The following is a 12,833-nucleotide window of genomic DNA, read 5'->3' on the forward strand; positions in this document are numbered from 1 at the left end:
AATTTATCCACTGCGGTTCTTAAGCAATGTAAGACCATTTGTACTCCCATTTCTTCTAATTAGGTTTTTTTTCACATTTTCACAAAAAATGCAGTAATATTTTTTTGTGTTACATTGTAGCTGTGCTGAAACTGTATCGCTATGTGAAAGTGCTGGGTTGCGTCTATCTCACAACTGAAACGGAAATATCGAAATATTCGATATGACAGACATTTCATAATAATTTAATCATTAGATGATAATATTTTTACATAAATCTGATAGTATTGTAAAATCAAGAGCAGTGTCAACACGAACCTTCTCCCCTCGCTTTTCGAATCAAATCATCCCATCGGCAAACATCTATGATAAATTTTCTGATATAGTTATAGTGTGTGATTGGAACGCACTGGTTATAAATAACATTGCTAAATGTAGTTGTAATTTAACGCACGCTAGGGAGAATATCATGGTAATCTATAAACAGGTGAGTTAAAGAAATTAATCTTAATCCTCATAATTAATAGCACATAACTGAACCCTATGTCCAAAAGTCTATCCGTAATTCCAGAAAAAAACTGATTTTTCTACATTAAAATTTATGACTCAATTGTGTATTATTAATTATAGGACACACTGTATATGATACTCGTGGTGCGCATTTGAAGTTTAGTTCGAGACATGCAAAACTTAGAATTTCTGGGTTTCAAAAATCAAAAAGCATTAGCCTTTCTCTCACTTAAGTGAACCCTTTATTGCCTTTCTTAGAGCCATCCAGGCTGGTTAAATTGTCAATACTTCATAGGATCATGCAGTAAAATTTCAGGAAAGTGAGAATTTATATCAAACTGTATTTTCTGATTCTTCTCCTTCAAAAATAAATTTAAAAATATGGAGTATAATTTGAACAAATTTTAGTCCTGATTAATTTACGATCGCTAGTCTAAATATGAACATAGCATTGCTTTTCTTATCATAAATAATAGAGATTTAAAACCATAAATTGGCTTTATTGTTTTTTTTTTAATTGGGGCAGGATCATCAATCACGTTAATTCAAGTAAGTTTAGATTAGTATAGCGCTATCACATATGTACATTATGTTCGGCCACAATAAAGCCGAAAGTGGGTGGGAAGGGTACCTTAGGTACATTCCATACTGCCTTGTCGACAGAAAATTAGATAGGTGTTTTGGGAAGATTTTACCTCGTGAGAAAAGAAGTTAGCGGTACAGTAACTCTAAAATGATAAAGCCGATTACAGAGGCAAAATATAAACATGAAATGACCAAAGACCGAAGCCCATGTTGTCCGAAACAATATCCTACGGCGGTGTCGCACGCCAAGAAAGGGGGTTCTCCCGGAAAAAAAATGTTAGTGAAGCAAAAGAGTTAAATAAAAAGTACTTTAGATCATGAAAAAAATAAATTTTCTAAAAGTACCTCACTTATACAGTCGGTGCAGAAAGTATTCGTACAGAACGCAAAATTATAAAAACGATCGATTTTATGCTATAAAGGACATCTTTACAAGACAAAAAGAAACATATAGAGGTTCATTTATATTATTCACAAATATTTTTAAAAGAAAAAGTAAGTTTAATAATTTTATTATTTAAATAAATATAGGAAACTACAAAATAATCACGAATTCAGACGCAATAAGTATTCGTACACATGTCAAAAACAAAATTTAAAGTAACAAATACGACTCTAATAACAGTTTTAGTATTTTGTAGGATAACCTCTTGACTTTATAATTGCCTCTAACCTTCTGGGCATAGAATTAACTAAATTTCTTGTAAAATTTTCCGGAATTTTGTTCCACTCTTCTAAAAGTGCAACTTTTAATCCCTCCCTTGATTGGATTGGGTGGTTTCTAATTTTTTTTTCCAAGTAACTCCAAAAATGTTCGATGGAATTAATATCTGGCGACTGAGGAGGAGTTTTCAAATATTTTGGGGTGTTATAAAGGATCCAGAGCCTGGTATTTATAACAGTGTGCTTAGGATCATTGTCTTGGCTAAAGATATAGTTATCCTTAATTCCCATTTTTGTTGCACTTTGTAGAAGGTGGGTTTTTAAAATGTGAATATATACCATTTGGTTCATAATACCATCAATAAAATGAAGTGATCCTACTCCTGAAGCGTTCATACAGCCCCAAACCAAAACAGATCCTCCACCATACTTCACTGTCGGTTGTAAATTTTCTTTATTAAACGCAGTTCCTTTTTTTCTTCATACCTTAAAATGCCGTTTGTTGCCAAAAACTTCAAATTTACTTTCATCAGTAAATATGACTCGATTTCAGTAAGATAGTGGGGTGGTAAGATGTCTTCTAGCGAATTCTAATCGCTTCTTACTATTGATCTCATTAATAAAATATTTTTTACGAGCAACTCTGCCTTGATAGCCTTGTTTTTTCAAACAATTCCTCACAGTACTAGCAGAAACAAGTGTATTGTTGTATGTCTTTAGTTCTGTAGCAATTTTTTCCGCACTTATTCGAGGATTCTCTTTAACTTTCCTCGCAATAATGCGTCTTAGATGTTCAGTTAATTTTTTTGGACGTCCAACACGAGGTTTATTCTTGGAAGTTTTGCGCTCACAATATTTGTGTATAATCGTTTGTATAGTAGATCTTGGCCTATTTACTATTCTACCAATTTCCGCTAAAGATTTGCATTCATTATGTAATTTTAACAATCAACTGTCGCACTTCTTCCGATGTTTCATTACTTTTACGTCCCATGATCCTAAGAAGCTTTCAAAATGTTATGTACCATTGTAAAAAAAATTATTTTATTACCTTTAATATTCAACTTTTTCAATTTTACTAAATTTAAAATGTGTATGTGTTAAGTCACGGTGAAGATGCAACTACATGCTATGTACGAATACTTTATGCGAGTCTATTCCGGTCGATTTTTTGTTCTTGGTGTAATTTTCTTAGAAATACTCTTGTTTATGTTTTTTTTTTTCTTGATGTCGTAATATAATAATGTGAAACAATGTGTATGATCAATTTGGCAAAGTAAATTAACATTAAAATCATTGAAATTTATCTATTTATAAAATATTATCTGTTGTACGAATACTTTCTGCACCGACTGTACCTTATTTTTTCGAATTCAAGTAAAGGCGAAAATTAGTTTTTGACCGGGCAGGGCTGAACGCCATGAAATGAAATTTTTTTTTTTCTTTTACAAGGATTGTTTCATCTATCCGAGAACATGCTGTAGCAAATAATTGAACGATTAAGAAAAAAATTATATTTGGTTCTGAATTGTCAATCAAAGTCAACGTACTGTATATTCTTATCTAAACATTTTTCATCTGTCCCAGATCCGACGACGAAATTTCACTTTGATAATCTTCCTATTCGTGACCATAATTATATTATTGAGCTATACGAATTTGTATGATACACAAGTATTCAAAGCTGGTACATTTCCAGGTAAGTGACAATTTTGCCTTTGGCCCTATTTGAAATGTATATAAGCTGTAACGTATTATCTTGGAGATACTTCAGGGGAGCGATAGTACTGCAAAATAATTTAAAAAATGCTAATACTCCCATGGTCATAAATGCACCATGTTCGATATACCGGATGGCAAAGTTTCAAATTTTTTCTCATATTTTGCGCCTGTTTCACATGAGGCTTGAGATCAAATTACGATATTTCGTACACCTATTTTCTTTAAGACTCTTTACAACAAGATGTCAAAGCCGTTGTTAGCCGTGTACAGGGTGTTGTGTTTTTGGGTCATGTACTATTTCATATATTGCATATTTTTTGAAACACCTTGTATGAGTTCTAATTTCAAATTTAAATTCCTTCTTCAATTCTTCACCTTTTTGGTCTTTTACAGTATTTCGTATCTTTCACCGTTTTCGTAGAATTTGTAAAAATATCTGTGCCTGTAAAATAAGAATGTAAAAAAGCAAGGAATAAAATCATAGTCTGGCTTAGTAGTAAATTTTAGTCAAGTTTCTTAAAATAAAAATAAATTTAAACGGAAAGAAAATTATAGAATGTATACGTGAGAAATAGGTAACATCTGCGAAAAAATGTTAAAATTTTCCACCCTGAATATCGAAAATGGTGCGGTTTTGATCGTGGATTTATTAGCATTTTTTAAAAATTTTCAGAGTAAAATCACTCCCCCCCTTTCCTCCAAAAACTCCATGATAATATATTTATCTTCTATATATTACTAACATTGTAACTCAGTGTGTGCGTCTACTTCAACATTATATTAATTAATTTCAGTAAATATCCAACGAACTTCTACAAATAAATATCTAATCAACACTACCGGATGTAAAATACCAGAATTAAATGCTCTCAACGAAGATGTTTCACCTTTCGTACACAAAGAGCAATACATATCATGTTCAAACAAACCTCTTTTAACATACATAAAATATACAGCATCCGCACCAAAATTGATGATCAACCAGACTTTAGCAAAACTCTACAGTTACATGACAATTACTTGCTGCTATTCGTACATTTACAGAAAAGATGGAGATAAAGGCGTTACGTGAGTATTTCTCTGATATTGCTGAGTTTTTAAACTAATAAAAGTATATTTTCAGTTACTCATCATGTGAGAATTTTTTGACAGAAGTCGACATTTTTCACCCATACGTTAGTGTAGTATGCAGGAATTCTATTTTTTTAAACGTATATGAAAATTCACATTTTGTGATAATCAAACCTTCCTATAAATATATTAATGAAGATGTTGATAACAAGAACCAGTGGAGAATATTCGCATTAGGCATAGATAGCATGTCAGTACTTAATTTCCAACGCACTATGCCGAAGTCCTATCAACATTTAGAGAACAAGTTTCTAAGCTTCAAGGGCTACAATAAAATTGAGGACAATACATTTCCAAACCTTATGGCAATTCTTACTGGTCGCAGTATGGACACTTTGGGACCTATCTGCCTGAGAAATCAGACATTTGACCGCTGCGACTTAATATGGAAGTCTTTTAAGCAAACCGGATACGTTACTGCTCTCGGTGAAGACGATCCACATATTGACACCTTCAATTATCTCAAAAAGGGATTCTTGGAGCTTCCCACTGACATCTACCTACGACCTTATCTCCTCTCCGCTTATAAAATGAAGAGAATCTTCAATGTTCAGGGAACTGTTTGCACAGGGCCTGAAAACGCGGCACAACGCATTTTTAATGCTGGTAAAGATTTTCTGGGTGCCTTTCCAAATAATCCAATCTTTTCCTTGTATTGGACAAACAGTTTCAGTCATGAAAACGTGAATTTGCCCAGTACTATGGACGATAGTTTCTATGAATTCTTAACAGACCCTATAGTCGAGGGCTCCATGGGCAATACCATATTTATATTCTTCAGCGATCATGGCTTCCGGTTCGGCGATATTAGGTTCACTTATTCAGGTTGGTTAGAAGAGCGATTGCCTTTCATGTATTTTAAATTCCCAAATACTTTCGAGGATAGCTATCCTAGTTTCATAGAAAATTTCAAGATCAATGCAAAAACTAGGCTCACAACGCCTTATGATATATATATGACTTTGCAGCACATTTTGAAGCTTTCTAATGATAACTATGTAATCAAGCCTAGTTTAGGTTGCCCCAAGTGTAAGTCTCTCTTCAACCTAGTAAATGAGAATCGTACCTGTGAAGATGCTGCTATCGAACAACATTATTGTACTTGTGGAGGATATCAAAGAGTATCTGTGCATAATTCGGAAGTTAAACAAGTGGCAAATTATGTTGTCTCTGAGATAAATCGCCAAATTAAAAGTTTTGAAGAAGGTCACAAATGTGCCAGCTATTTCTTGACCTCAATTGATTCAGCTAGTGTCGCCAATTCTACGAGCCAAGACGAAATCGGAGACTTTCTCGTGTATTTTATATTGGTGCGGACTTATCCCTATGCAATATTTGAAGCCACAGTCAAAGTAAAGGATGGAGAAATGACACTTTTAGGACAGATAAGTCGATTAAACAAATACAAAGACTTCAGTGATTGCGTGAATAATGAAATATTGAGGAAGTATTGCTTTTGCGACACGTTGATGAAAAAGATTCTGAGTAAATTTTGTATTTGGAGTAATTGTCCAATGTGGTGGTGGTAAACGAGTGCGGTGCTCACTCCGTCCATCCATTCTACTGAATTTGCAATTGATCGATATGGAGATGAAAATAAGTTGCAATGTAACCAATTACTCTGTACCGACTATAAATCATAACAGTAGATTTGATCAAGTATGCTTCACCAAATGATAAAGATGGCAAGTAATTTGTGTCTTCCTTTGTGCAGAAGAAACGCCTTGCTTAATAGATTTTTTCATAATTGACTTATGGAAATATCCATGAAAAACTTTTTCTAATTTTAATAAATAAAGTGATAATTTTCGCATTTAAAACTGGTAACCAGCGAGTTTCATTTCGTAACTAGTTACAAATGAGGTGTTTATTTTAGTCTGTGTTCTTCCGGGGGTGTGATAAAAAATCGCAAGATAAGATAACTTTGTAAACAAATATTATTTGAAAAATGCGTATTGATAAACATACAGGGTGTTTAATATTTTATGTGTTCTTTTTCGCGGCAGCTCTTCCAATTTTTTTAGATACGTAGTCGAAATTTGCAGCCGGACGTTTCTCATAGGACACGCGTCAACTTAAGCCCTTTTTTACTGCCTTAAACTTTTTTGCGTTTCGCCTTTGATGTTCACTAGTCATAATTTGAATTTTACCTTTCTACTTAGAAACTTTTTGTATCTCTTATTTTTCTATATATCACAACTTCTTCAAGAATTTACAAAAACATCATAATAAACACTCCAATTTTGTCACAATTAAGCGATAAATTAAATCTAAAACACAAAAAGACGACGCGTCTTGAATTATAACATCAACGGTGGCGTTTCATTTGACATTTGTTTCCATGGCAACCACTAACAGAAGAGCAACGGATTATCACCAGATTAGATGGCCGATTAGCTCGCTCGGTAAGTAACAAGCTATATGTGAACCATTATTAATCAGTTATTAAACTCTTTATCGACAAAAAGGTGAGAAAACATACTTTACGGTTATTTAACACACTTGGTAATGATGTTTTTTACGGCTGGTAATGGAATTCCTCTGGAATTTTAATTAAACACGATAAGGAAACTTCACAAGCCGAAGTGGCCATGTATCATTTGCATGCTTTGTATATTGTATTTTGTTTAATCCCCATTTAGGGTGTACATCTATTTTCTGTTAATTGTTTTGTACACGTATATTAAACCAACGTTATTTCATAACCGTTCATGGTCACCACAAAGTGAAGAATTTTATTTGTATATTTTAATTACTTTTCTTCCAACGTTCAGGAGGATCTGTGGTTATATTATTTTATTAAATCAGACGGCATGACGGCAATTCGCATTTTGTTAGATGTCGCAATGGGAGCACTCGATAAAAACTTAACCGTCATCCCTTATTTTTTATTACTTTGTGAATTAAATTAAAACTTTTGCTTCAAGTTCTTTCTAATCATTTCTTCGCTTCCTATTTCACCGCCATGGATTAGTGTCCAACTTGTCAAAGAGGCAGACAAAAAGGCAATAAACAATGCTACATCCAATCTTTTTAGGTTACCTGACCTTCAACCAATCAGCTTAATTCTTAAAGATGACGAGCCAATTCGATTGGTTGAAAATCAGCTGATAGGTATCAATTCTACCTAATCATTAACCTTAAAAATTTGACATCAATTTCAACAACATGTGTGATTTCAACTACATGTTTCAACTTCAAGGGGACAACAAAACTTTTCAAGCATTAGTGAGGTTGAAATAAAGTCAATGGTTTTGAGACGTTTCGATTCAAATTTCACTTTGCAAAATGATGCGTTTAAGTGAAACCTTTGATACCTTGAGCTCAAAAATTAGCCAGTTAATGATCACAAAAACAGTGGTAGATCGAAATGCAGTGGCCAAGCTGCTGGATGATTTAATTGGCCTAAATTATCATGTGTCTCTAGTGAAAAGTCCAACTGTAAGTTTCCTTTCATTAGGAAGATGCAATTCTCAGTATTACAATTTTTTTCCAGAAAGCAGTCTTGCTGGTAAATCAGTTCTGTACCTCAGTTCATCCAGAAGATGAGTTGTTGGTTTCCAAGTGTTCGCAATTTACTGTAAAGTTGCTGACCACTGGACAAAATGTCATAATTGAAGGGCGAACTCTCACAATTGCCATTGATGTATAGTTCTCAAAAAAAGGCTTTGACCTGTTCTCATAGTGGTTTTATTTTAGTGGTGCCTACAGGCAATAAAAAGCCAGACTGTGAAACTGGCCTCAATCAGAGCCTTAGAAGCTTTGACTCGTAACAATGTTCATAATATTGCACCCACTCTATTAGATGCTGTTTGGAAGGAGGTTGAATTTCTAATACAAATGGCTTCTGAGCAAATCACAGAAGACACACTATTAGCTGCAGTAAAGTGTTTGGAAGCTCTGACAGTAGTTCCCAATGATTCTAATATTCCATCTTACTTATATGATCACCTGGGTAGATGTGCACATGTATTCAGCTTGCTCCTGACTAAAACTGACCACCCTAAGGACTCTATTGTTTTCAATAAGATGTTGGAAACTTGTCTTATAGGACTTCAAAATATAATCATTATTCATAGAGATTATTTAAAATCAGAGTTCAGCCTGATTTTGGGGTTAATTAAGTCATATATTGTGTACAACATTGATGGAATTGACTTTTTGCCACCTAGGAAACTTATAGCTCAAACACTCAATATGCCAGAGACAGGATCAATAATGAAAGAGAGAAATGGAGGAAAAGTGAGCACTTTCTTACTTGTTAAAAGATCAGAAAAATTTTTAGTTACAATGATTAATAGATATTGTTTGAAAATTAACAAAAATTGCAGTTTCTGTATATTAATTTTATTATTTAAGATAATTACTTAAAGTTAAAGTAATTACTTTAGTGTCTCAAAGTATGATAACACAATTAACCTTTACTAAGTAATGAACACCAAATAACAAGTAGGTGAATGAACATTTAACTGTGGATATGAATGGTTAGGTTACCAGGCAAAGAAAGCAGCGTCAGAACAGGAAGAAGGATCACAAAAGTCAAGAACCAAATAGCCTGTTTGACTTTAGGCAGACTAGATATTCACCTTCAAGGTCGTGGTGGGACTACAATTCAGATGGTACCTCTAGCCAGTAAGTCTGAATCAAATATGAGCCAACAAAACCTTTTTTTGAAAAATAAAAGCAAAATATAACTATATAAATCTTGTTGCAACCCAAAGTAATGTATTCTGTTTAGTGCTTGGTTCCTTATTCCAGATTGTCGTCCACGTTACACCATGTGACAACTTCCGATTCAGAATATTCTGACAGCGAGGGGGGAACTAGAGTCAAGTTACTTTATAGTTACAGTAAAGTACGACAGGCCGCCCTCAACTTTTTCGCTGAAGCAATAAAGGTTTGCCCCATACTGTTTTGCCTACTTTGCAATAGCGCTTTTTTTGCCACAGTTTTCAGAGAAGACCACAATGTTCACTTACTGGTTGCACTTCTTTCCTGATAATTTAACTTCTGGAAAGCACAGTTTGGCTTCTTGCTTTCTAAGGGACAAATCCCCCAAGAGCAAGATGTGTGCTCTGAATGTTTTAGTTTTAATGTTGACGATGGCCAAGCCATTTTTATGCCAAGCCGAATTCAGGTAGTGTTATAAGTTGTCTATTTTATACTCATTTAATTGTGTCGAATGTACAGGGCTTCCACGAAAAATTGTACACTATTTTTAACGTTTCTATCCTTTTCAAGTTTGCATTACTTATAGTCTACAAAATCCTAATCGAATCTAATTCCAAATCCAATTTCGAATTTGCAGAACCGTGTACGTTTAACCGACTCGGTAAATGTCAGGAACTTTTAATCGTTACAGGGAAAAGTCGATGTCGAGTTTCACTCCGTTTTCTGTTATGCTCGGACTGACGTTGGTGGAGCTTCATCGAAGCCTTTGCCTGAGTTTAAACCATCAATTTTCTGCACCAATATTGGCACAGACTCTAAAATGCTTGGCTGCCCTGGTACAGGCCACCCCATACCACAAAATGCCAAAAGGTTTAGTGACAAAAATTGTGCGGAATGTGAAACATTTCACTGTTCATAGAGGTACAGAAGTCATTTAGCTTCCAAGATTTCAGTTCTAGTTGTTAATGAGTGGAATTAATGTCTCAGACGCCTCCGTTCAGGTTACTGCATTAATCGTAATCGGGTGCCTTCTCGCCTTGGACCCACCCGTAGCCGAAACCGAACAGGCAATGATCAAGATACCGAAGGACACGACAACGCGTGAACGGGAGGACACGTCGATACAGCACGAACACACTTCAGAAAATTTCGATTATGCCCAGTTCTCATCGGAAGATGAAGAAGATGCGGAAGAGGCCGGCCATAACCAGACTGCTCCGTGGCTTTTGCAGATTTGTCTCGCAAATTTGGGAATCGATTTAGAAAATTTTGTTGGCAAAAAAGAAGTACCCGCTCCAGTGAAACTCGAATCTTTACAGATACTTTTGGTGATGAGCAGAAACTACTTCGAATCTTTAATGTGGCCGCTGCTTACTCACATCACTAAGGCCTTGGTGAACGGCATGAGCGACCCAAATCCAGACACTGTGCTTCATGCTGGTCGCGCTGTGGATTTCCTAGGGGAGGCTATGACCAAAAGCGCTCTCGCAGCTGAGCAAGCTTCTCTCTGCTTGAACTTTTGGCAGACCCTTCTGAGCGGCCCTTTAGTGTCTATGATCCAGAACGATCATCATTCAACGCTCCGCAGTATCGGCTGCGATTGTATAGGCATCATTGGACCTCATTTTTTCCAACAACTACCGAAGGATAAACAGATTTTGTGCGTGACCTTATTGTTTGGAAGAGTCCAAGACGAGGAGAACTTAATTAGGGGATCCGCTGTCAGGGCTCTGGCAATATGCGTAGGTTATCCGCCTTTATGTGCAGACGCGGGATTTGTTGCCGACACGGCAGAGGCCGTTTTGCGCGTCCTCAATAACGAAAACCTCAATACGCGGGTAAAGGCTTCCTGGGCCTTGGGCAGCTTAAGCGACTCCCTTGTCATCGGCGCGTAGGTTTCATTCTCTCGTGAATTTGTCATTCAAGGTGTAACCTGTTTTTTTTTTCAGTCAGACGATTGAGGATCCCGATGAGGCTCTTCCTGAGCAAATGCTTCTAAGGCTAATTGAAGCTGCCGTTATGACCACCCGTGACAACGAGAGAGTAAGGATGAACTCGGTTAGGGCGCTTGGTAATTTGTTGCAGCTTCTCGACGACGGGATGTTAAGTAACTACAAATTTCAAACCGTACTTCTCGAAGCATTAAATGCATTGGAGAAGAACAGCACTACGGATACTAATATGAAGGTATGTCCCACTCGCATAGTCAACTTAAAGTTAGGAAATTTTGCGTAATAAATGACCGAAAGGAAAATCTTTGGTAGGTCAGATGGAACGCCTGTTACGCTTTGGCGACTGCCCTTAAAAATCCATGTATATTTACGGTGTTGCAACCAAACGGCTGGCACTTGAGCGCGTTCCCGAAACTGGCTGATGTCGTAATGAACTTCAAGAATTTCAAAGTATGTCTGTACTTTAAGGCTCAGTTGTTCGATAATATTTTCTTTTTCTCATTAGAACTCGTTTAAAATTGCTTGATTGAAACATCTTCATATTTATCCAATGATAATTTTTGAGGACGGATATAAATATGATTTCAGGAATGAATTTGTAAGTGGTGAACAGGAAATAACGTACTGGTGCTTCTGCAAAGTACCGTAATAGGGAATGAAATATCAACAAATTCAATTTTTGGACATATTACATGATAAAAATTTTAAGTTTTTTTCTCAAAAATTGCTCGATATATTGGGGGAGGGGGGCATTTTATAGAAATGGCTGGTATAGAATAGGATATTTACACTTCTTTATTAGGTTCGCATTCACGCTACTGCAGCTCTCTCGGCACCGAGTAAACGCGAGCACTACGACAAATGCTTCATTTCCATTTGGAGCGCCATGCTCCACAGTTTGGAAAGCGCTCAAAACGTGGATGTTTTGAGCGAATATAAGCATAGGGATCAACTGGTAGAGCAGATCTGTTTGTGTCTCAGCCATTTGACTTGTCTGTTGACGAAAGATGATCTCCCACAACTAGAACGGTTCCTCGTTCCGTATTTGGACCTTCTCAAGACTCACATGCAGAGGACCATCGAGAGACTGGTGCCCGAAAAGTCTACAAAGTTGTTCTCTGCCGCTGTTCACTTGAATAATTTGGAAACGCTGCTACGTGACATTAATTCTTCGGAGAAAATAGTTATTGATAGTTTGAAGGCTGTGTTTGTGACTCATTAATACTATTTTATAAGTACGTATAATATTATTCTAACTTGAAAATTCTCTCCATGGAAAGTAGGTGTTTATTTATCGACAGATTCCAATAATATTATGTACTATGTTGTTTATATTATAGGTTGCCGAAAGTCTGTCAATAAATCAAATCCAAAACGGAGGAGCAAAATTTTTACCTTGTAAATACCAACGAATTGCTTCATTTCTGCAGACGCAGGGGATGATTACTAACTCGACTAATACATTTTTATTTGCGAAACCAAACAAGGAGGTATTATATTCTTTTACTATTGAATTAATTGTTTTTTTTTTGCATTTTACTGTAATGGCATCAGAGTAATGCAGTTACGTTTTATCACATTACTGTTACGCCGTTAGTGTTGCGAGCAATATAAAAATTA

At 35.7% G+C, this 12,833-nt stretch overlaps 2 protein-coding genes across 5 annotated transcripts; both read left to right on the forward strand.

The window, feature by feature from the left end:
- The first annotated feature begins 167 nt into the window (after positions 1–167).
- On the forward strand, positions 168–6,417 carry LOC136341126 (uncharacterized). Of its 2 annotated transcripts, XM_066285778.1 has the most exons (5): positions 168–466; positions 3,325–3,436; positions 4,254–4,527; positions 4,583–5,196; positions 5,258–5,417. In XM_066285778.1, the coding sequence occupies exons 1-5, from the start codon at positions 236–238 to the stop codon at positions 5,275–5,277; spliced, it is 1,251 nt and encodes a 416-aa protein (XP_066141875.1). In that variant the 5' UTR covers positions 168–235; the 3' UTR covers positions 5,278–5,417. The 2 variants fall into 2 exon arrangements, with proteins under 2 accessions (XP_066141875.1, XP_066141874.1); XM_066285777.1 differs by having other exon boundaries at positions 180–466; positions 4,583–6,417.
- Positions 6,418–6,567: 150 nt separating this feature from the next.
- LOC136341121 (HEAT repeat-containing protein 6) lies at positions 6,568–12,727 on the forward strand. Of its 3 annotated transcripts, none has more exons than XR_010732444.1 (11): positions 6,568–8,031; positions 8,087–8,236; positions 8,290–8,832; positions 9,080–9,222; positions 9,349–9,487; positions 9,540–9,727; positions 9,953–10,182; positions 10,249–11,152; positions 11,211–11,448; positions 11,531–11,663; positions 12,016–12,155. XR_010732444.1 is itself a non-coding variant. In XM_066285768.1 (11 exons), exons 1-11 carry the CDS (start codon positions 7,879–7,881, stop codon positions 12,433–12,435), a joined length of 3,246 nt encoding a protein of 1,081 aa, XP_066141865.1. In that variant the 5' UTR covers positions 6,568–7,878; the 3' UTR covers positions 12,436–12,727. The 3 variants fall into 3 exon arrangements, 2 of the variants coding, with proteins under 2 accessions (XP_066141865.1, XP_066141866.1); XM_066285768.1 differs by having other exon boundaries at positions 11,526–11,663; positions 12,016–12,727; XM_066285769.1 differs by lacking the exon at positions 12,016–12,155 and having other exon boundaries at positions 11,511–11,641.
- The last annotated feature ends 106 nt before the right edge of the window (positions 12,728–12,833 follow it).

Source organism: Euwallacea fornicatus, chromosome 9 (assembly GCF_040115645.1).
Source record: "Euwallacea fornicatus isolate EFF26 chromosome 9, ASM4011564v1, whole genome shotgun sequence".
Taxonomy (NCBI): Eukaryota; Metazoa; Arthropoda; class Insecta; order Coleoptera; family Curculionidae; genus Euwallacea; species Euwallacea fornicatus.

What these genes read in the sequence shown, in the direction of transcription:
- LOC136341126 (XM_066285777.1), top strand. Translation starts at nt 236, where the DNA reads ATGATAATATTTTTACATAAATCTGATAGTATTGTAAAATCAAGAGCA. An exon ending in CAAAGCTGGTACATTTCCAG is followed by an intron (nt 3,437 to 4,253) that starts GTAAGTGACAAT and finishes AATTAATTTCAG; the next exon opens with TAAATATCCAACGAACTTCT. An exon ending in GATGGAGATAAAGGCGTTAC is followed by an intron (nt 4,528 to 4,582) that starts GTGAGTATTTCT and finishes GTATATTTTCAG; the next exon opens with TTACTCATCATGTGAGAATT.
- LOC136341121 (XM_066285768.1), top strand. Translation starts at nt 7,879, where the DNA reads ATGATGCGTTTAAGTGAAACCTTTGATACCTTGAGCTCAAAAATTAGC. An exon ending in CTCTAGTGAAAAGTCCAACT is followed by an intron (nt 8,032 to 8,086) that starts GTAAGTTTCCTT and finishes ATTTTTTTCCAG; the next exon opens with AAAGCAGTCTTGCTGGTAAA. An exon ending in TGAACTTCAAGAATTTCAAA is followed by an intron (nt 11,664 to 12,015) that starts GTATGTCTGTAC and finishes CTTCTTTATTAG; the next exon opens with GTTCGCATTCACGCTACTGC.